Below are 21,949 nucleotides of genomic sequence, written 5' to 3' on the forward strand. Positions count from 1 at the left end.
ATATTTTTGCCTCCGTTTCCTCAAGTGTAAAATGGTGAATAATAATAATAATAATAATAAATGGATTCTAGCATCTGCCTCCCAGGATGGTTGTGAGGACCAAATGAAATGATATTTGTAAAGTACTTTTAAAGTACAATAGGATCCTGGCTGTTGCTGCTGTATTTATTATTCTCTTGTTTAGAGAAAGCAGTTTGAATTAAGTAGTACAGAAGCCAGATTGATAGGGATTAGGAAATGAATTGGAGAAGAGGAAAGAAAAGCAAGGAGTCTAGATAGCCTTTTCTAGGAATTTGGATGTGAACAGGAGAGCTGTTTTTTATTCCTGCCAAGAAGACGAGCTTGATTATGGGGTCCTGGATGACAGGTCTGACACCTTTTCCTATTTTCTTCTTCCTTTCACCCTCCCCGTATTGGCTGGCAGGTGCAAACCAGTGGAACTCCAATCTCCCCATGCATGCAAATGGTAGGGGAAGCCAAGTCCTCAGCATGGGATGGCAAAGCGCCAGAACCCTTCACAGAGTACAAAGTCTGCTAGATTAAGAGTTTACTGGCTGACTTGACTTCAGATGCATGCCAGAGCAAATTTGTCCCCGGAGAGCATGTTTATGTGTGTGACAAAAGGGAACGCTGTGGCCCTCCAGGGATGGGCTTTCTCTGCCCTCTCCACTGTACCCCCGTTGCTTTGCTTAGGTACCTATCTCCTCCTGATCTTGGGGAAGGGAGGGAGTAGAAGAGGTGGCTTTGATCTATAATTGGACCACTTAATTCCAAATAGTCCAGTAACAGGGAACTTGTGTTTTCTTGTCTTGTTTCAGTTTGTTTATTCCTCTGATGAATTTGTTTTCTGCCAAAGGTTAGCAAGCTTCACAATAAATAGAGATAGTACTTCTTAGGAGTTGGGGTCAGGCTGGTTTGAGCCTTTCCAGGAACCTGGACACAAGGAAGTTAACTATTTAATGTTTAAAAACTACTTAAGGGGAAGGTCTCTGTGGAGAGAGCACCAGGCCTGGAATTGGAAGAACCTGGGTTCAGATCTGGCCTCAGACACTTTAGGAACCCAAGCAAGTCACTTAGCCTCGATTGCCTAACCCTTACCTTTCTTCTGTCTTAGAACTGATGTTAAGACAAAAGGAAAGGGTTTAAAAAAAAAAGAAACTACTTAGTATTGGAAGGGATCTCAAAGGTTCAATCCATACCAGAACAAGAATCCCCTCTACAGGCTCCCCAATGAGTAGTCAGCATCTATTTAAAAAACTTCTCTTTCCATTTATGGGGAATCTACCACCCTTGGAGGCAACTCATTCTATTTTTGAACAATTCCTGTTCTTTGGAAGTTTCCCTAGTTGTGTTAGATAGTTTATTCTTGTTTGGGATCAAAATGTATCTGCAATTTTGACCAATGAGTCCTATCCCTACCCCCTTGAGCCACACCGAATAAGCCCAGCATACCTGTCAGGTCCCCCACAGTCTCTTGCCCAAGCTATAAGCATGCCCGGCTCCTCAGGTGATGTGGTTTCGAGTCTGGCTGCCCTCTTGGTTGTCCACAGCTTGTCGATGTTCCTCTTAAAATGGGGTTTCCAAGCGCTCTGACTAGCACAAAGTACAGTGGGAGTGCCTGTTTCCTTTAAGGAGATACGATTGCCTAGTCAGGTCTTTATCAAGTCTTAATAAATAATTTTGGGCAATGACTATATGGAAGGAATTCTAGGATAGGCATGTTTGTGCCATAGTGTAGAGCCTGGAAACTCCTTGAGGGGATTTTCAGTTTTGTTTTTCTATCCACGGCGCCTAACCGTCTAAAAGTCCTGTCATGGATGCTTGTTGATTAGAATTCTATACGATCACATAAAATAAAAGTCTTAAACACCACTTAAATTATTTTCTAAAGCTTAGCTTGCAGACTTCTCCTTTTCAAGTTTATTCCCAATACGTTTTCACTCTCTGCCCCTTACACTGGCCATATGAGAGCTCTTAAAGGAGATCACTAGAGGCCAATGAAATATGCCAGTGACTAAAGGGTAGCCAAGAAGGTGTCCAAAAGAACTTTATTAAGCATCGGATTCCCCCAGAATTCATTAGCCAATCTATCATCCCTGGTTTGTTGATTTTTTTTGTTTGCTGATGCTGTTCTCTCACCTAAAAAATTCAAGTGCAACCAGTTAGTGAAAAGTGCCCGTGTTTTTCTCTCCAAAATACAGTGTTTTTCCAAACTTTTGGAAACTAGATGGCAGAGACTTGGAGTTAGGAAGTTGTTCTGTCATGTTGGACTTTGTGTGACCCCATAGACTTTGTCCATGGAGTTTCTTTGGCAAAATATCAAAACCATTTACCATTTCTCTAATGTGACCTCGTTTTACAGATGAAGAACTGAAGCAAATGGGGGTTGAATAAATTGGCCAGGATCATACAGCTAGTAAGTGCTGGATTTGAACTCAGATCTTCCTGACTTTAGATCTACTGCTCTACCCATTGTACACACCTAGACCTGAGGTCAAAGATGGCTTTAGTCACTTATTAGCACCCTGGCCAAGTCACTTAACCCTTATTTGCCTCAATTTCCTCATCTATAAAATGACCACCAAAATAGCATAATACTTCCCAGGGTCATTGTGAGGATCCAGTAAAATAATAATTGTAAAACTCATAGCACAGTGCCTGGCACATAGTAAGTGCTATACAAATATTAGCTCTTGTTCGTTTTATTTTAGACTAGTACTGGTTAAAGGAAATAGTAAACAAGAAACTTGAAAAATTCAAAGTCCCTTCTTATTTTGGATTATTTGGATTTGGATTATTTGGATTATTATTCTGCTATTCACTTAGAAATTTTATGAGAATAAAAGCCAATGCTGAGAAGATCAAAGAAAGTCGGATGGCAGAAGCCCTGAGAAGATAAGGGGAGGCACTGTGCCGTGACAATGCCAAGCACATACGTCAGAACAGCTGTATATAAACATCGCTCATCCTTCTAAGACAAACAAGGACAGTTTGAGTAACTGCTTCCTTGTTCTCTGCTCTTCCTTTATTTTGTCTTGGGGACGAGGGAGGGGAACTGGATCTAAAAGACTTTGTAAATCCCCATGCTTCTTACATTTTTTGTCTTCCCCTAAACCAGTGGGGTCAGCAAAAGGGATAGAAATAACTCAAATTACATAACGCTTTCCATCACTTGAAGCTCACAACAGTGCTGCAAGAGGAGACAATTCTTTCTCCTATTTTACAGACAGAGATTTAGAGAAGTTGTGACTTGTTAGCCAGTGTCAGTGCTAGGTTTGAACTTGAGTGGCCTGAGTGTTATATATGTTATTATTTTTTTTAAACCAAGACAAAAATGGAATTCTCCTTGTGCCTTAGCTTCTATTCTTATTATACTTCTATGCAAATGTTAGTTAATAGGATTAGTTTTGATCTTAGAATACTACTACTTAAAGAGAAGAGTAAACAAGAAACTTGAAAAATTCAGTCACTTTTTTTTTTTGCTCTATATATGCTTTTTTGACTTATGTAGGACCAAAAAAATGTTGCTTGTTTTACATTTAAATCTCATCCTTGCTTTTCTTCAATTCATATCACTGTTGACTTAAGAGAAAAACAGACAATAAATTATCCCCCCCACCCCAGCCTCTTATTTATTTGTCTACCTAGAAAAACCTCCTTGCCCTCTCTCCCAGACTGCCCTAGGAGAATGGAGAGGTTCAGGGTCTCGTGCTGTGATCAGCTTGTGTCGTTGAGGCAGGCAGAGCAGGAAAGGCAAGATCAGAGCTCTTCTTTGCCCATTAGGACTTTGTCCATCATGGTTGGTACACGTTGAATGTCAGCACATCATCAACTTTTGTCTGTTGCATCCACTGTGTCTGGCAAGGAAAACTGATTCAGGGAACTAAGTGAATTTCACGTCAAAAAATTATCAAGAAATTTCATGTCAAGAAAAAAAAAATGTTACAGGTCAAGAATTTCTCGTCCATTGTTTAAGATTCTTGGTTTTCATTTTCTACTCTTTTAACTATAAAACCACCGTGTTAACTAATGAATATATTTGGAGATCCTTTATTATAAAGATTTAAGCTTCAATTTTGTTCTAGTTTATTGTTATCAAAAGTATTAAACGTCTCTGTGCGTGGTAGTCTAAAGGAAGGGCTAAGTTGTGGTTCTTGTCCTTAGGAGATTGTTGTCATATAATATCATGATTGTAGCATAGATTGAACTGGAAGAGACCTTAGAAGTCATCAAATGGTCATGCCCTCGTTTTGTAGATAAGGAAACAGGCATGGAAAAGGTAAGTGATTTTTGTCCAGGGTTATACATGAAGTTAATGGCAAACTAGGATGTGAACTTGGGTCATTTTGACTCCAAATCTGGCATCGTTTCTACTACCTTGGCCTGCTGCCACATCAGTACTGATTATGAACTTTTAACAATACAATTAAATAAACCGTTTTTATACTTTAAATTGCATACTCCTTTTTGAGACTTGATTAGGGCAGGTCACAGAGAAGTCATATTAACTCTCGTGTGTGCGTGTATTGGGGGGGGGGGTGTTTAAAGGTCACAATAACCAAAAAATAAGATGGAGTTTAACAGAAGTTGGAAAAACTGGAAGCTTTGCATGGTTTTGGTTTGGGATTTGGAGGTGTGTATCTCAAGTACTAATGTCTGGCAGGTTGTGAAAAAGTCTACATATTTTTCACTTAATTCTATAATAATCCTGCTCACAAATATGTTTCTTTTCTGGGAAATGGAAAAAGAAAAAATCCATTAAATATACAAAATTTTAACAGCTACAAATTTATTCTTCAGTGTATCTCAGGCTCATATGGCTCCATAGTATCAATATTGGTAGTAGCAGACAAAAGTGTGAATGTATGTTTCTGGCAAGGAGCAGGATTTCATTTTAATCAACACTTTCCTTTATATACTAAATCTTGGCTGCCAAGAACATTCCTCACTGGTATTTGCAATGACTAAATCTGGATTTTACTTAAACACCTCCTGTCAAGTTATTTCTAAGGTTCCTTTCCCTCCGCCCTCCCCAAGGGAGTTCAAGGGAGCAATTTACTTGGCCTGACTTGGGGATATTATTTATTTGCAACCAACACGACGTGGGCCCTATTATAGCGATTTCTGTCACCCAAATCAACACTTGCTGCTGCCTTTTTGTTCTCCAGAACATGCAGTAGTCAAGAAAAGAGAATTGTACAACTGAGAAGGCATACAGGAGAGCTACAGTTTCTTCCCAAGTTCTAAGGAGAGCAGGGAGCCCCAGGAACTGGATCCATTGTTCTGCTGGATGGAAAAAAGATGGGGATTTGAGTCCCAGCTCTGCCATTTAACAGCACGGACAAGTTACTTTGATTCTTGGCCATGTTTCTCTCTTTTGTAAAATAAAGAGGGTTGAACTTAGATGAACTCTTGGGCCCTTTAACACATTATAATTCTCTGGTTTCCTTTCTACTCAAACCAAAAATCAGCTTCCCTCCTACTCTGATGTATAGCTGGAAAAATAATTGTCAGAATGGAAGGTCACAAGACATTGTGAAAGGTAGAGGGTATAGACTATAGCTTTGATTTGTAGTCCAGGACCTTTCCTAGGGCGTCTCTCTCCTTTTGCCTGCTATGTGGCTTTTCTCTGGATAAGGCTACTTTAATTGAGTTTTCAATACAATATTCAACAACAGCACTTATCTATTAAGTGACTCATATACCTAAAAAAGGCAGCATTATGTAGATCTGGTGGAGTTCAAGTCCCACTTCTAACACATTCTGATTCTTCAGTCATGAGCAAATATCCCTCTTGGATGGCTCCAGATAACTATAACTGTAAATTATTGCTGTGTGTTGATGGAAAGAGTTTATATACAAGAAGCTTGGAAAACAATGATAAAATCACGCCTGGACCCATTCTTCTTTACCTCCCCCACCCAACAGAGAAAATTTTAAGGTTCTTGATGGCTGATGTGGTTCCCTCTGCATTGTGAATGAATGAATGAAACTTGGACTAGTTAGTGTGCCTGCTTTACTTTTTTATTTTTAAAATGAGGACTATAGCTTCATAGCTCTTGACTTTCCCAAGTGTCACTTTTTCTCAGAAAAAAAAAAAAATCACATCGTTTCCTAGTGTATATCTTTTTTTTTTTTCTTTTTTTAACCCTGACCTTTCGTCTTAGAATCAATACTCTATATTGGTTCTAAGGTAGAAGAGTGGTAAGGGTAGGCAATAGGGGTCAGGTGACTTGTCCAGGGTGACACAGCTAGGAATATCTGAGGTCAGATTTGAACCCAGGATCTCCCATCTCTGGACCTGGCTCTCCATCCACTGAGCCAACCAGCTGCCCCCACCTAGTGTATATCTTGAAAACTAACCAATTTACAAAACCTATCTGGGGACTATGATCTTCAAAGAATGTGACCCATTGAAATATGCAGAGTGGGCATTTTTTTAGCAATTTTAATTGGAGGATATCTCCTGGATTGCCTCATTCCACAAAACTTGATTGGTGAATTTTCAAAATGGCACCATTTGTCTATGCTCTTCCACTGTGAAAGCATAAGAAACAATTTAGAGACAGCCCTTAAGGTCCATTAGCTTTTAATAACCCTCCCCCTCAGCAGATAATGCCAAGATGTTGCCACAGACCGATCCAGATGCAGAGGAAGCAATTAGCCAAGTTACCCCTTCGATGGAGAATGGCTTTACATGTACCCGTCCCTGAGTACTGACTGGTCCATTATTTCATTGCTTTATTCCTTCCCTTCCCTTTTCTTCCTTCTTTATGTGCATAATACAGTTTAGTCTTTAATCTTTTTTAAACATTTATTATTTATTTATTTTTTTTGCATTCAAAATTTTTTTGAGTTCCAAATTCTGTTCCTCCCTCACCCACTGAGAAGGCAAGCAATTATCGCTTCTGATTATCCAAACAATCATTTCAAATGATCCAAATCTCCTAAACAACAGTCCAGCTCGGGATGTTTTATTCATATGTGTACCTGCTGATGAGAACTAGAAGAGCCCACAATCCTTGAGGTTCTCTTTGATGATGATATCCGTGACCGCATCAAACACAAATTTGACATTCTGTGTGTCGGTAGCACAAGTCATATGACTGTAGATTTCTTTGACATCTTTACGCATGTTTAGGTCAAGAAACTGGCTCTTTATATAATTTCCTGCATCCTCATAGGAGTTGTTCCCTGATTCCCAGGAAAAAAAAAACAATAAAGGGATAAACATGGAGCTTGAACTGCTTTATCTTTCTCAATGTTTACCCTTAATTTTAGGAGACAGATGAACCCACCTTCAAAAAGTAGTGACAGTGTTTAACTTCTGCACTTATTTTGGGAGCAACATTTCATGCCTTCATCCAAGTTCTTTGTGACCACCCCACTGCCAGCCAAGGGTTCTCAGGCCTTTGATGCTTACCATCATACTCAGGAAAGCAAATGCTGAGGTGAACCTTCTTGATCTTTTCCTCAAAAAGGTCCTTCTTGTTGAGAAACAGAACAATGGAAGTCGCAGCAAAGAACTTGTGGTTACATATGCTGTTGAACAGATGCAGAGACTCATGCATGCGGTTCTGATGGAAGAAAAAGCCAGACAAGAGGTTCCTTTCACACCTGGTCTGTCTTTTTTTTGGTTCTTTTTGGACACACTTAGAGGTAGAACAAAACATGCAGAGAAGCAGCTGAAACTGAGACTGACCATATCTTTACAGGCTCTCAGAATTGAGGGAACCTCCACAATCTAACTAAGCAGGTACTTCCTGCAACATACCCAACACCTGGACATCTACCTGCCTTGGCTTCCAAATCCCAGGGTGAAGGGGAGCCCATTCCAACTGGCAGATAACTCTACTCGGTAGGTTTTTTCCCTTAAAGTGAGCTGAAATTGAGCTCCCTGAAGCTTCCACTCATTTCTCTTCTTGCTTTTGGGACCAAACAGAAGAAATCGAATGCCTCTTCCTCTTGACAACCCTTTGACTACCAGATATCTATCCTGTCTACTTTAAAGGAGGCAGGAGACCAAGGAGAAAGAAACACCCTTAGATATGGAATCAACTGGGTTTGAATTCTGCATACTTAATACTTTTGTGACCTTCATCAATTTCTTCACCCTTTCTCGTCCCCAGTTTCCTTATCTGTAAAACAACAAAATTCAATTAAATAGCCCCTGAGGACTCTTCCAGATCCAAAATACACCTATGATCCCAAATTCTCCAAATGTGAGTAGAATAAAGAATCATCTCTCCTAGATACATACATGTAAACTTGTTGCTGAGTTTTAGTTACCATATAATTGTAGATTTATAGAAAAAGCTGGACTTGATTTTAACCAGCTGTTTTGAACAACAAAAAAAGTCTCCTATAAATGGGAGGGAGGAGGTGTGTGTGCCCTCCTTTACTATGTTTTCAATAGCTACATCTCCATCCCCTACAGAGATTATTATTGGGGAAAGCACAGATGCTGTTGCTTCAGCTGTAGAGAGGGAGGAGGTCACATCAGCAGTCAACAATGGTAGAGCAGGCTGTTGAGTGGTTAAGGAATTTCTCTCCCTGAGAACCCAACTCAGCTTGATGGTTGGGGAGGAGAAAAGATGCTGAGAAAAAAATGACTGGGTTACTATTTCTGCTTTCTTTTCTTCCCCAGTGCATTGTTGTGGGCACAGCTGTGGGCTCACAGATCCCATACCCATCCTTAAGCAAGTTTCTTGAGTATTATTGGGTCAACAAGTATTTATTAGATGTTTATAAAATGCCAGGCACTGTGTTTAGGTGACAGTGTGTACTTGTTAAACCCAGATATGGGTGGGCTCAAGACTTGGCTCGTTAGTGTGGCCCTAGCACGGTCCTTAGATATTTGTCAAAGATTCTAGGAAAATTCTCCCCAAATTTTAGTAGCAGAAGAAAACTTTGGGGCTCTCAGGTACTACAGCAATGGGGGAAATAGTGTGTTTATGCCGTGGCACTCCAGAAGCAACTCATTCCCTTTCTGTTCTGGAACAAAGGCTACACTTTACATGGAAGCGTATATTTCCCTTGGAAGGATGGGGCTCCCTGATATATATAGCCTATCGTCCAAGGTAGAGGCCAAAATCTTCTTCCTTGATTAAATTGATTTAAATAATAATATAATTCAATTTATCAAATATTAAATACTTACCACAGACAAGGTGCTATACCGGGGAGTGAAGACAGAAAGACAATGAGTCCCTGCCCTCAAGGAACTTCCATTCTCTCAATAGGATGCAACATTTACACATGTATGATCTACCACAAAGGGGAAAGTGGTAGGGTAAATGACACTTCAGCCAAGACTGGAAGGAGGACAAGGCTTCTGAGAGGCAGAGATGAAGTGGGAGGTGAATTCCTAAGGTTGCTTCTAGTTCTAAATAAAATGATCATGGGTTTTAATGAGTATACAGACTATGTTGACTTCACCTACTACAAACCAATTTGTGCCCAAAGTTACAGCACTCATAGATTCGTGTGCTTTTGGTGTATGTAGTGGGCTAAGCTGGGTCTGTGTTCATTTACTGCAGCCAGAAAACATCCAAAATGCTGCTTTGAAGCCTGCTGAGAATCTTGGGCTCGAATATCTAAATTCAAAAAAAGGATGCCGTTTCATTGATAACTGATATAGGTGGAGATTACTAGGGACAAAGAGAAGAAATCGATTTAGAAGATAGTCCTTCTCTTTCTGGGGCATACACTTACAGGAAATCAACATTTCTCAGTGTTTTGAGTTTGAGATGGGTCCAGTGAGAGAGGCTGGCCTGACCCTGGCACCTTCTTCCACTCAAAAATTCAATAAAAGGGGATGTGGCAAAATAGGGACATTAATCATTGCTGGTTGTGAATTGTGAGTTGTGAATTAATCCAACCATTCTGAATGGCAATTTGGAACTATCCCCAAAGGGCTTTAAAAGACTATCTGCCTTTTGATCCAGTCATACCAAAGAGATCATAAGGGAAAAGATTTGTACAAAAATATTTATAGCTGCATTCATTGTGGTGGCAAAAAATTGGAAAATGAGGGGATGCCCTTCAATTGGGGAATGACTGAACAAATTGTGGTATCTGTTGGTGATGGCATACTACTGCGCTCAAAGTAATAATGAACTGGAGGAATTCCATGTGAACTGGAACAACCTCCTAGAACTGATGCAGAGTGAAAGGAGCAGAACTAGGAGAACCTTATACACAGAGACAGATACACTGTGGCACAATTGATTGTAATGGACTTCTCTGCTAGCAGCAATGCAATGATCCAAAACATTTCTGAGGGACTTACGAGAAAGAATGCTATTCGCATCCAAAGAAAGAACTGTGGGAGCAGAAATAGAAGAAAAACAACAGTTTGATCACATGGATTGATGGGGATATGACTGGGGATGTAGACTCTAAATGATCACCCTAATGCAAATATCAATAATATGGAAATAGGTCTTGTCTTGATCAATGACACATGTAAAATCCAGTGGAATTGTGTGCTGGCAATGGGATGGGGTGAGAGGAGGGGAGGGGAAGAACATGAATCATGTAACCATAGAAAAATTTTCTTAATAAAAAAATAAAAAATAAAAATAATTCAATAGAAATTTGTCTTAGGAAGTCACTCCTCCACCATTTTGTTTGCTATCCAGGAAGTATTTAAATTCAGCACATAGTTATTAAGATTCTATGGTGTGCTAGACACTGGAGATAAAGATAAAAACAAAAGGCTTCTATTCTACTAGCCCCTTTAGTTCTGTTAATTCTGCCTGGGCTGTTCTATTAGATTTCTGGTGGGATGGCACAATCTCTGCTTGTAAGGTTGAACAAAGATGCAAGCTTTCCTTCCTTTTTTTTTTTTTTTTGGTTATCATTTTTATCTGATCTTCTCTGTTCTACCCTATTCCTGCACCCTCCCCTACTGCACTGCCTGTCCTCATACACAAAGGCAGAAAGAAAAGGTTCTGCTCGTGACCATTCTTAATGAGCTGGTCATGTTCTGGACCTTGAATACTCCCGTTGAGGTTATAGCCTTTATATGCCTGTGGTACATAGTGAGCTAAAAAGAGAAATGACCCGTGTTCTCAAATTCTAAAGCCCAGGGGCACCATCCCAGAGTCTAAGTAGCAAGAGCAGGGAATCTGTTTTTGTGGAAGTGCAGAGAAATCCGATACTGAAGATCAACACTTGTTGAAATCACACAAGTTGGGGAATTATGGAATGAGAGAGAGCTTAAAGCAAAAGCCACCAAAGGATTAGTTGAACCGGCTGCCCTAGAGCCTCTTGGAACAAATTCTACTCACCACTTCATCATCTTCCACCAGCACCATGTCATAGGCACTTAGGGCTCCGCAGAAAATGATACAGGTGACACCTTCAAAACAATGGATCCATTTCTTGCGCTCTGACCTCTGCCCTCCCACGTCAAACATCCTAGGGGGAGAAGAAGCCACCTGTCTCACAGATGCTGCTTACCTGTGATCTCAAAACCCTTGGGTTCATCCTGGACATATAGCCACCCCTAGAGAAGAGCATGGGCAGCTAGGTGGCACAGATAGTGCTAGGTCTAGAGTCAGGAAGACCTAAGTTCAAATGTGACCTCGGGTATTTGGTGGCTGTGTGACCCTGATAAAATCATATAACCCTGCTTGCCTCAGTTTCCTTATCCATCCAATGAGCTAAAGTAGGCAATGGCATGCCACTCTATTATCTTTGCCAAGAAAACCCCAATGGGATTACAAAAAATGGGACATGACTGAAATCCCTGAACTGGGAGAAAAGATCATGGCTATTCTCAGCGATATCAAGGACTAGGTTATGGGGAGGTCACCAGAGTGGCCAGTGGATTTGCCCATATGTGTCCTGGAAAAGGTAGGGAGACACACACCCACCTGAAATTCAGGTCTTTGACTGAGAACTTGGTCTCAATGATGCCTGTAGTTTTGACCCGAGATCGAAGAACATCCTGCTCGTTGGGGAGGTAGTCAGGGGCTGTGATGCGATCCAACTGATTGAGGTAGCTAGACAAGAGATCATGATTGGTACCAATGATGTCTGAGGGGCAAGAAAGCTTCTTGCACTTCTAGAGAATTTTTTCCAAGATGCTTTTGTTTTTCATTTTAGCCCCACCATCTCTACAAGAGAGCCAACCTAATTTCCAATTTTACAAGTGAATCCTCCAAGGTTCCATGAGGTGGTGACTTGTCCAGGGTCCCAGAGCTAACAGAAGAAGAGGCATGGTACTGTAGAGAAAGCATTTTGGAAGACCTGGACTCTCATCCCGAGTCTGCCAGTGTGATTCCTTCTAGACAAGCTGTTGGTCAAACTCTCTGTGCCTCAGGATTCTTGACCATAAAAGGAGGGGATTGCTCTAGACTTCTCTAAGCACCTTCCAGTTCTAACTCCTATAATATAGCCTCTCTTCCACAATCCTTGTGCCAAGAACCTGTGAAAGACATCTTTATTATCCATAAATCTCACACTCTCTGGTTACCTGTAGGTTGGGCCCAAATGGTGGAGAGCCCTGAACCAGGTTAAGGAGCCTTTCACACATTCATCTTTTCCATGATGGAAAAATAGGAGGAGGAGGAGGAGGTAGAGGGCAGAACTTCTCTGGCTATTGACCACCAGCCCAATAATATCCAGGCTGACTTCATTTCCCTGAGGTTGACTAAACTTGGGACTTTTCTTCTTTCCATGGTTCTTCTAAGCATTAAAAATAGGACAAAGGGCTGAAGGGTAGCACTAAGAAAGGAATTCAATCCAGCAAATGTATCCATTGTGTATAAGAAGACACTGTGCTAGGCACTGAAGACACAAATAAGGCACAAGTGTTGCTCTCAGGGAGTTTGTCCTCTAGAAGGAGAGAAAGGACATACAAGACTTAAGAACCATAAAGATGTCTTTCAGAGGTTCTTGGCACAAGGATGGTGGAAGAGAGGTTGCATTCTAGGAATCAGAACTGGAAAGTGCTTAGAGATGTCTAGAGCAATCCCCTCCTTTTATGGAAAAGAAATCTGAGGTACAGAGAGTTTGACCAGCAGTTTGTCTAGAACATCAGAGATAATATGGTTCTGTTCCAGACTGACCCAATAAATCAAACATTGTAATAAAAAGAGTGACATGAATTTTTTGGTTTTCTAGTGCATATAAAAATTAGGTTTCCACTATACTATAGTCTATTAGTTGTGTAATAATAGTCTTAGGTCTAAAAAACCCAAACATACCCACCTTAATTTAAAAAATACTTTGGTACTAAAAAAATTTCTAACCATCATCTGAGCCTTGAGTGAGTTAGAATCTTTTTCCTGGCAGCGTGTCGCCCCTAGGTTGACGGCTGCTGAAGGCTGGGGTGACTGTGGCAATTCCTTAAGGCAACAGTAAAGTTTTCTGCATTGATTTCTCTTCCTTCCACTTAGAGGTCTCTGTAGGGTTATTAATTGGCCCAGTCTCAATATTGTCGTGTATCAGGGAGGCTTGAGGAAGTGGGGAAAGGGAAGAGAATGGCTTCTTGGTGGAGCCATCAGAACACACGTAACATTTATCAGTTAAGTTCAAAGTCTCATGTGGATGCACCCCAAAACAATGACAATAGTAACATCATAGATCACTGACCACAGATCACCAAAACCGATATAATACAAATGGTAGGGGGGAACTCAAATATTGGGAAAGTTACCAATGCTATTGGGAAAATGGCACCAATAGACTTGTTTAATGAAGGGTTACCTCAAACCTTCAATTTATAAAAAAAAAAAAATTAAAAGCCCAAGATATCTACACCATGCAATAAAGTGCTTTAACATCTATACACTATAACATATCAGACAAGTAGACAGCTAACCTGTGCTTAAAGACCTCTCAAGAGGGAGGAGCTCCTACCTCCCAAGGCCATCCCTTCCCCTTTGGAGCAACTCCAATTGGGAGCAAGTTTTTCCTGACATTCCAGCCTAAATTTAGCTCTTTGTACTTCCATTTGTTGCATCTAATTCTGCCTGCTGGGGCCAAACAGAACATGTCTAGTCCTTCTTCCACAAGACAGCCCTCTAGAGAGTCGAAGACAGTGGCTACGTCTACCCCAAATCTCCTCCGGGCCAAACATGTCCAGTTCTGTTGACCAATCCTTACGTGGCATAAATTCAAGTCCCTTCCCCACCTTGTTTGCTCTCCTCTGGACCCTCTCTTAGGGGACTCCTTAAATGATAGCACCCAGAACTAAACATGGTAGTCCAAGGCAGAGAACAGAGGGTCCATCCTTCCCTTATTTCTGGAAACTATACCCTTAATGTAGCCCAACAGCCCATTAGCTTTTTTGGTTATGACATTATACTATGGGTTCATCATGAGATTATATTTAGACTACATCTTTTTTTTTTAACCCTTGCCTTCTGTCTTGGAATCAATCCAAGACAGAAGAGAGGTAAGGACTAAGCAATGGAGGTTAAGTGACTTGCCCAGGGTCACACAGCTAGGAAGTGTCTGAGGCCAGGCTTGGCGCTCTATCCCCTGAGCCCTGAGCCACCAAGCTGCCCCCCATAAATGACATCTTTTTAAGACAAACTACCTAACATATTGTACTTGAGAAGATGAATATTTTTAGAGCCAAGTGCAAGATTTTACATTTCTCCATATTGAATTAACGAAGCAAGGGGAAAGTCCTGTGGTCAGCACATCCCAGGGCAGGTTCTGACCTCCTGGCATCAGAGACTTACTAAGAGGCAGAGTCATTGAGTTGGTACTCGGCAGCACGGTCAAAGCAGGCCTGCACGCCCCCATCCTGCCATAGTCTTTTAATGATGCCCACCAGCTCAGGAGACATGGTTCCCTCCTCCATGGAATCAGCTATGTTGTTAAGCTGTCGTCCATCATCCTGCCAGTGGGAGAACCAGGAAAAGTACCCAATGAGGAGGAGCTTCCAGAAGGACGGTGCTGCTGACTTTGAAGTTTTCCCAGCTCCTGAGATGGAAACAGTTCCTCCTAGTCAAGGGTCTCTGTTAGTAATGGCAGTTTAATTTCTGTTTAAATTCTTTTATGTTTAACCCTTATCTTCTGTCTTAGAATCAATACTAGTACAATGATCCAGGACAATTTTGAGGGACTTAAAATGAAGAATGCTATCTAACTCTGGAGAAAGAATTGTCGGAGTAGAAATGCAGATGAAAATGTGATTTATCACTTGTTTTTTTTGGGGGAGTTTATTTTAGAAGATTATTTACTTACAAAAATGAATAATTTAGAAATAGATTTTGCAGGATAGAACACGTAAAACCCAGAAAAAATAAAAATGAAAAAAAAAAAAGAAATAGAATCAATGCTAGTATTGATTCCAAAGCAGAAGGGAGGTAAGGGCTAGGCAAGAGGGGTTAAGTGATTTGCCCAAGATCACACAGCTAGGAAGTTTCTAAAGTTATCTTTGAACCCATAACCGTCTTTTTTTAAATTTTATTGATTAAGAAGATTTTTCCATGGTTACATGATTCATGTTCTTTCCCTCCCCTCCTTTCACTCCCCTCCCATAGCCAACATGCAATTCCACTGGGTTTTACATGTGTCATTGATAAAGACCTATTTCCATATTATTGATATTTTCATTAGAACGATCATTTCGAGTCTACATCCCCAATCTGTCCCCATCGACCCATGTGATCAAGCAGTTGTTTTTCTTTTGTGTTTCTACTCCCACAGTTCTTCCTCTGGATATGAATAGTGTCCTTTCTCATAAGCCCCTCAGAATTTCCCCGGATCGTTGCATTGCTGCTAGTAGAGAAGTCTATTACAATCGATTGTACTACAGTGTATTCATCTCTGTGAACCCAGAACCTTCTCTCTCTAAAGCTGGTTTTCAATCCGCTGAGCCTCCGACCTGCCCCCTTATTTGGGTTTGATGCCGAGGCTTGTACTTGGAATCCCATCTCAGGGATGCTTCTACAATGACCTCTCTCAAGCCAGAAGTCGACAGCAAGTCCTACAAGCTATATGTCTGATGGCTAGTGGGCTTCCTGCCCACTCCCTGGTACTGCTTCCATCCTTGGTGAGTCTAGAGATGACGGCCAAGAGAGGGAAAAGTGATCTCCCTGTAAGAAACAGTCAGGATCTAAAGGTTTTACTTCTTCGAGAAGGGGTGAGGGTGCAAGGGACCTCACCTCCTGCCCCATGACTTCTTGTCTTACCTAGATGCCAAAGGATTCCTGTTCTAGAAACCTAGATTTAGCTCCTATCGGGTTCCTGGTCGGGACATTTTAGAAGCATCACTGAGATTGGATCTTGAATACAGAGTTATTATAAGTGGCAGACATCTATTATCTGGAGCATAAAAGACTGAGGAGACATTTCATAACCATGTCCAGGGCTGTGAAGGGTTATTGGGGAGGGGACTGACCACCTGCTCCTCTCTGGAACCAAACAAGAGATTTGGACTTTGATGGCAGGAGAAGGGAGTGTGATATAGTGGGGCACACACACACACACACACACACACACAGAGTGACCCATGAATCAGAAGAAGTAGGTTTCAGTTTCTGCTGTGCCATTGTGTGGCTTTAGGCAAGTCAGTTCATCTCACCGGACTTCTATTCCTCATCTGTAAAATGAGACATTTAGGTCAAATGTGCCTTTTAACTCCTGTTTTGTGAATCTTAACAAAATGCAAAAAAAGTCAAAACAAAACCCAACAAAACAACCAAAAAAAACCAGTTACTGGTTGTTATTGTTGTTTTCACTTAAGAGCATAGGAATCAATACTAGTATTGATTCTAAGACAGAAGATAAAGGTTAAAAAAAAGAAGAATTTAAATAGAAATGAGCATAGAGGCCAACTAATTCATGAGGCAGATGAAAAAAAAATCAACATCTAGGGAGGATCCCTGGCTCCTTCAAAGACATGCAAGTGGGAAGCATATGAGGGAAGATTTGAACCCAGATCCTCTGACTCCAAAGCCAGCTACCCTCACACCCAGGTGACTTCATTCAGAGGTTTCCTCATTAAGGCTCCTGGCTTCCCACATCACCTTCTTCCCATCTGTGGGATTCTAGCACCCTAGATAGATTCTAGCACATACCACACAAGATGATTCTGCATAGTCAATGCCCAGGGTGGACATGGCACGAATGATGGCCAGAATGGACTGCAGCACGTTGCCGTAGATAACGGATTTGAACTCCAAACACTCTTCTGGAGTGTAGCCGTCCTGGTGGATGATTCTGGAAGGGAGGGCAAAGTCCTCGTGTAAATAATCTTCAGGTGGGTCTGGGGAGCCATAGAGCTCCTAATTTATTGTCGTTCAGTCATTTCAATCATGTCCCACTCAACATGACCCCATTAGGGGTCTTCTTGGCAAAGGTACTGGAATGGTTGGCCATTTCCTTCTCCAGATCATTTTACAGAAGAGTAAACTGAGGCAAATAGGATTATGTGACTTGGGCAGGATCTCATAATGACTATGTGTCTGAGCCTAGATTTGGACTGACTCAAAGCCCAGTACTCTATCCACTAATTACACTTAATTCACTAGATTTCTTGTTTTTCCACGTGGGCTTAGAGAGAAGGACTCCTCCATCTGAGTGACTAGAAATCCACACCCCATGCCTGCACCGGCCCAGATGGGGCCATTTGGGGAGGAGGGGGGAGACTCCTGGAAGAACGAGACAGAATATCCCTCTGCTGCATCCTGGATGTCTCGGGCCCTTCTTCCCTCCTCTCCCCCCACTTCTCCCAAATCTAGATTCTTACTTACTTCATCTGTTTGACGATGGTACTCTTTCCTGATTCCCCGGCACCTGAAAGAAGAGAACAGTTTGCCTTGAGTCCTACCCTGGAAATTCTTTAGTCCATGGGGAAGAATCTGTATGAAAATTGTGCCTTAGGGGCCCCTGGGTGGCTCAGTGGATAGAGAGCCAGATATGGAGACAGGAGATGGGAGGTTCAAATCTGGCCTCAGACACTTCCTAGCTGGACAAGGCACTTAACTCCCACTTGCCTAGCTCTTCCCACTCATCCGCCTAGGATGGAAAGCAAGAGTTTTTTAAAAAAGAAAAGGAAAAAAAGGAAAAAAGTACTTGATAGAATGTTAAAGAGTTGGAAGGGAGGTCAGAGTTTATTAATGCAATTTCTTCCTTTTATCATGCAGGCTCAGAGTGGTAAAGCTTTTTTTTTTTTTCCAAAGTCCTACAGCTCGTTAATGGGAAAGGCATGACCAGAATATGGATCTCATAATCTCTAGTCCAGTGAGCTTGATTTAAACAGCAAATGTCACAAGGAAAATCTATTTAGAGATGATTGTTATTTGCAAATAGGCTAGGAAAAAAAAAGAAAGGCGGTGGTCAACAGTGTCAAATGATGCCGGAAGGACAAAGTATATAATAAAGAAGAAGAAAGGGCCATCAGATTTGGGAGTTTGACCACTGGTGTGGGGCTGCTGGGTGGCTCAATGGACTGGAAATGGGAGGTCCTGGGTTCAAATGTGACCCCAGACATTTCCTAGCTGTGTGACTCTGGCTAAGCCACTAAATCCCAATTGCCTTGCCCTTACCATTCTTCTACCTTGGAACTAATACTAAGAAGGAAGATAAGGATTTTTTTAAAGATGTGCCACCTTCATAAAAAATAATCTTTGCTATTCTTAGGTTCAGACTCATATAATAAGGGAATAAAAATAATTAAATAAATGTTTAAATAAAAATAAATATTTGACTAAATATTAAAATACAAATAATAAGGGAATAAAAATAAGGGAAGGGACTTTCCCTCCTAGAAAACTGCCTCCTCTATCTTCCTTATCCCTGGTTCCTATAGGCCTCTATTGGTATATTTGGGGACAGTATTCCCTACATTTCCTTTCTCTAGTCTCCTTTTCTGACTCAGATGTTTGGTTTTAGGCTAGGGTTCCTGGTCCCCTCCCCGCCCCATGTCTCTGTAGTCATGGCTCTTTACTTAGCTCTTTCCAGCTCCTTTCCAACTTCCATCTTCTTATTCTTCCATCTGCTTCCAATTCTCCATTTTCTCCACCACATTGTTCCTCCCCTTCAAACCCACATTATACCTCTTTCTTCTAAGCTGCTTATTCTGAACTGACCGAAAGCTGCTTGGGCTTAAGAAAAGATCATTTAGTGGCCTTAACATCTCCTTTCCACCAGTTGGGGGAAGGGGTGATGTCTGGAGCCCCCCTGAACCAATTAACCCTGAAGGACCCTGTGGCCTGGCTGAGCTTTCCACTTGAATTCTTCTTATTTCTGTGTCCAAAATATTTTCATTTCACTCGGTCTCCTGTGTCCAGTATCCCCATTCTTAGCCAAGCCACTCCACCCTGTGCCCAGTTGTTTCTGTGGCCAGTGACTCAGACAGATTGAGGGACTTTTTATAGCTCAGGCAAAAAGCCTAGTTAGAAATTCAAGTGAAGAAGCTCCCTTTTGGCCAGGGGTACTAGAGGGGAAAACTATTCCTTATTCCTACCTCCATTTCCTGGTCCCCCCCCACCAAAAAAATTCTTCTTCCTGTTGCTTCCCATTTTTTCTTCCCTTGTGGAGAGTCTAAGCAGCTTGGCAAGATCAATGCCAGGCAAGGCTGGCTTTGGGACCTCTAAATCCTTGATCTCAAAGTGGCATCCTTTGGAACATTGGTGAGGGCAAACTATCCCATGAGATAATGAGTTTCCCATCTTGAGAAAGGTTTGAGAAAAGGCTGAAAGACCACCACTAGAAAATACTGTTCACCAGTGGAATTGCTATGGGAGGGAAGAGGGGAGGGAAAGAATCTAAATCATGTAACCATGGAAAAATTTTCTTAATTAATCAATAAAAAATTTAAAAGGAATAAAAACTAAAATAAAAAAATAAAAGGAAGTACTTTTCATCTACTGGGTTTGGAATAACAGAAGATTCTGAATCCCTTTCTAACTGAGATTCTGTGGCCTTCCTTATACTTGGTTTCTTACGGATCTAGTCTCTTTTACCTGAATTATTCCTTCTCCAAAGAAGGGAGGTGTCTACCTAGCCAGAGTCTTCAATGCTTACTCCCTGCACTATCAAATGAGAGTATTAGATATAAGCAAATGGCCTGGTACCTTCTCTATCTGCTCCACTCTCATCTCCATCTCCCCAGAACCTTCTGCTTTGAGAATGAGGGAACCTTTTTCTCCAGGAACAGGCTAGAATCAACCAACAATTCTGGAGTAGTGGTCCATCAACATGCATTTATTAAGCACTTAGGACATGCTAAATGCTGGGGATACAAATTCAAGCAAAAAGAAAGATAGTCCCTGCCCTCGAGGAACTCATAATTCTGATGGGAGAAGAGAAAATGGAAAAGGGATGCTGAAAATGTGGGTCTGGCCAGAATGGCTAAATCCAGGTCCCTGGTCCTCCTCAAAAATGGAGGTTCCAAAGAGAACTGCCCAATGGAAGAAGGAAAGCTGAGACATGATGGCTAAGCAGCAGAGAAGGGAGCAACGCTAGACAAAGATGCTCTTCTCTTCCCCGATTCCCTCCCTGCCCACCACTGATACCTCACCCAACAATAATAGCTTGACAGTCTTTGCTTCTTTGTCTGCATCCTCCTGAAGCTTCTTCTCTAGCTCCTTGGACCTCTTGGCCAGTTCTTTGTCCTCAGCACTGGCTCCACTGCCCATTGTGATCTTCTTTTCTGGGCCACCTCCTTACTCTCCAACAGGCTTCTCCTTTGAGGTAAGCAGGATGAGAAGGAAGAGAAGAAAGAGAAGGAAATAGATGGAGAGTTCTCAGCCCACTCCAGAAAGCTCGACAGGGAGTTTCTTCTCTATTTCCCCTGCTAGGAGCCTATTTTCTTATCCCATGGATTGAGAGCTTTACGTCTACCCATGTGATACTGAAAGCCAATTAAGGAGCTTGAGATGACAAATGGCAAAGACTAGAAGACCGTGCAGGTGGAATGTGGAAATTGGGAGGATTTTCTTGGTCTGGCTCTTTAATTACAACAGTGTATGGGACTCCTTGTATTTAAAACTCCCTTTTCCAATGTAGATTAATTACTTTTTTTTTAAACCCTTGTACTTCGGTGTATTGTCTCTCATAGGTGGAAGAGTGGTAAGGGTGGGCAATGAGGGTCAAGTGACTTGCCCAGGGTCACACAGCTGGGAAGTGGCTGAGGCCGGGTTTGAACCTAGGACCTCTTGTCTCTAGGCCTGACTCTCACTCCACTGAGCTACCCAGCTGCCCCCGATTAATAACTTTTTTTTTTTTTTTTACTTAACAGTGTTAGAAAGCTACCTGAGACTACTCAACTGTGTCTTGCCTGTGGTCATAAAGCTAATATCTGTCACAAGTAGAACTTGAACTCAGGTCTTCCTTCTTGGAAGAATCAGAAAAGGTACTTTTATCTGAACTGAACCTCGAAGGGTGGTGGGGATTCCAAGAGGGAGAGGTGAGGTGGGTGTGTAAGTGGAAATTTTATATCCTTTAGACTTCATCTCCCAGAATTCTTATATTGCCCCAAACTTCCCTTTTCCTTTCTGTTTATGTGTGTCTTTTATGTGATTGTATATTAGTTTTGGGTAACGCTCTCTCGATCTCTCTTCCATGTAAAGTGGTGAGTGTTCCCTGTGTTCTCTAGCTCTCTAGTTAAATATTAATACATCTTTATAAATATTATACTTTGGAGATATTGAATATTAATTTTAAAATCTACATGGGAGAGCATGAAAGACATGGGAAACGACCTCTGCTAAGGCAGAGGAGGCAGGAGATGAAATGTCAACATGGTGGGAACAAAAACTAGACCAGTCAAGCTAGACTGTAGACTCCATGACAGGGAGCGATATGAAATACTGGCTCTATTTAGTGGGTGAGGAGACAATTAAAGGGTGAAGGGATTCATTTGGGGACGAATGCTGGGGCAGATGCACCTCTAATTCCCATTGATTCTGAGAAAGCTTCCTGGGAGAGGAGACATCTCAGGAGCTTTGAAAATGCTTTAATGGTGGAATTCAGT

The 21,949-nt window shown here is 41.5% G+C and overlaps 1 protein-coding gene across 1 annotated transcript; it reads right to left on the reverse strand.

Moving 5' to 3' along the window:
- Positions 1-6,986: 6,986 nt before the first annotated feature.
- Positions 6,987-20,612, reverse strand: GNAT2 (G protein subunit alpha transducin 2). Its single transcript, XM_044675942.1, has 8 exons — positions 20,495-20,612; positions 17,724-17,766; positions 17,049-17,190; positions 14,703-14,860; positions 11,883-12,011; positions 11,295-11,424; positions 7,424-7,577; positions 6,987-7,194 (listed from the first exon to the last, which is right to left on the reverse strand). Exons 1-8 carry the CDS (start codon positions 20,610-20,612, stop codon positions 7,004-7,006), a joined length of 1,065 nt encoding a protein of 354 aa, XP_044531877.1. The 3' UTR covers positions 6,987-7,003.
- Between the last annotated feature and the right edge of the window lie 1,337 nt (positions 20,613-21,949).

The sequence above is a fragment of the Gracilinanus agilis genome, chromosome 4, assembly GCF_016433145.1.
Source record: "Gracilinanus agilis isolate LMUSP501 chromosome 4, AgileGrace, whole genome shotgun sequence".
In the NCBI taxonomy this organism is placed as follows: Eukaryota; Metazoa; Chordata; class Mammalia; order Didelphimorphia; family Didelphidae; genus Gracilinanus; species Gracilinanus agilis.

Bases quoted from the DNA above. Each gene is read 5' to 3' on its own strand.
- GNAT2 (XM_044675942.1), bottom strand. From the start codon at position 20,612: ATGGGCAGTGGAGCCAGTGCTGAGGACAAAGAACTGGCCAAGAGGTCC. The intron at 17,191-17,723 runs GTAAGTAAGAAT...CCTCCCTTCCAG, and splicing joins ACCATCGTCAAACAGATGAA to AATCATCCACCAGGACGGCT. The intron at 11,425-11,882 runs GTGGGTGTGTGT...TTCTCCCCCTAG, and splicing joins GTCAAAGACCTGAATTTCAG to GATGTTTGACGTGGGAGGGC.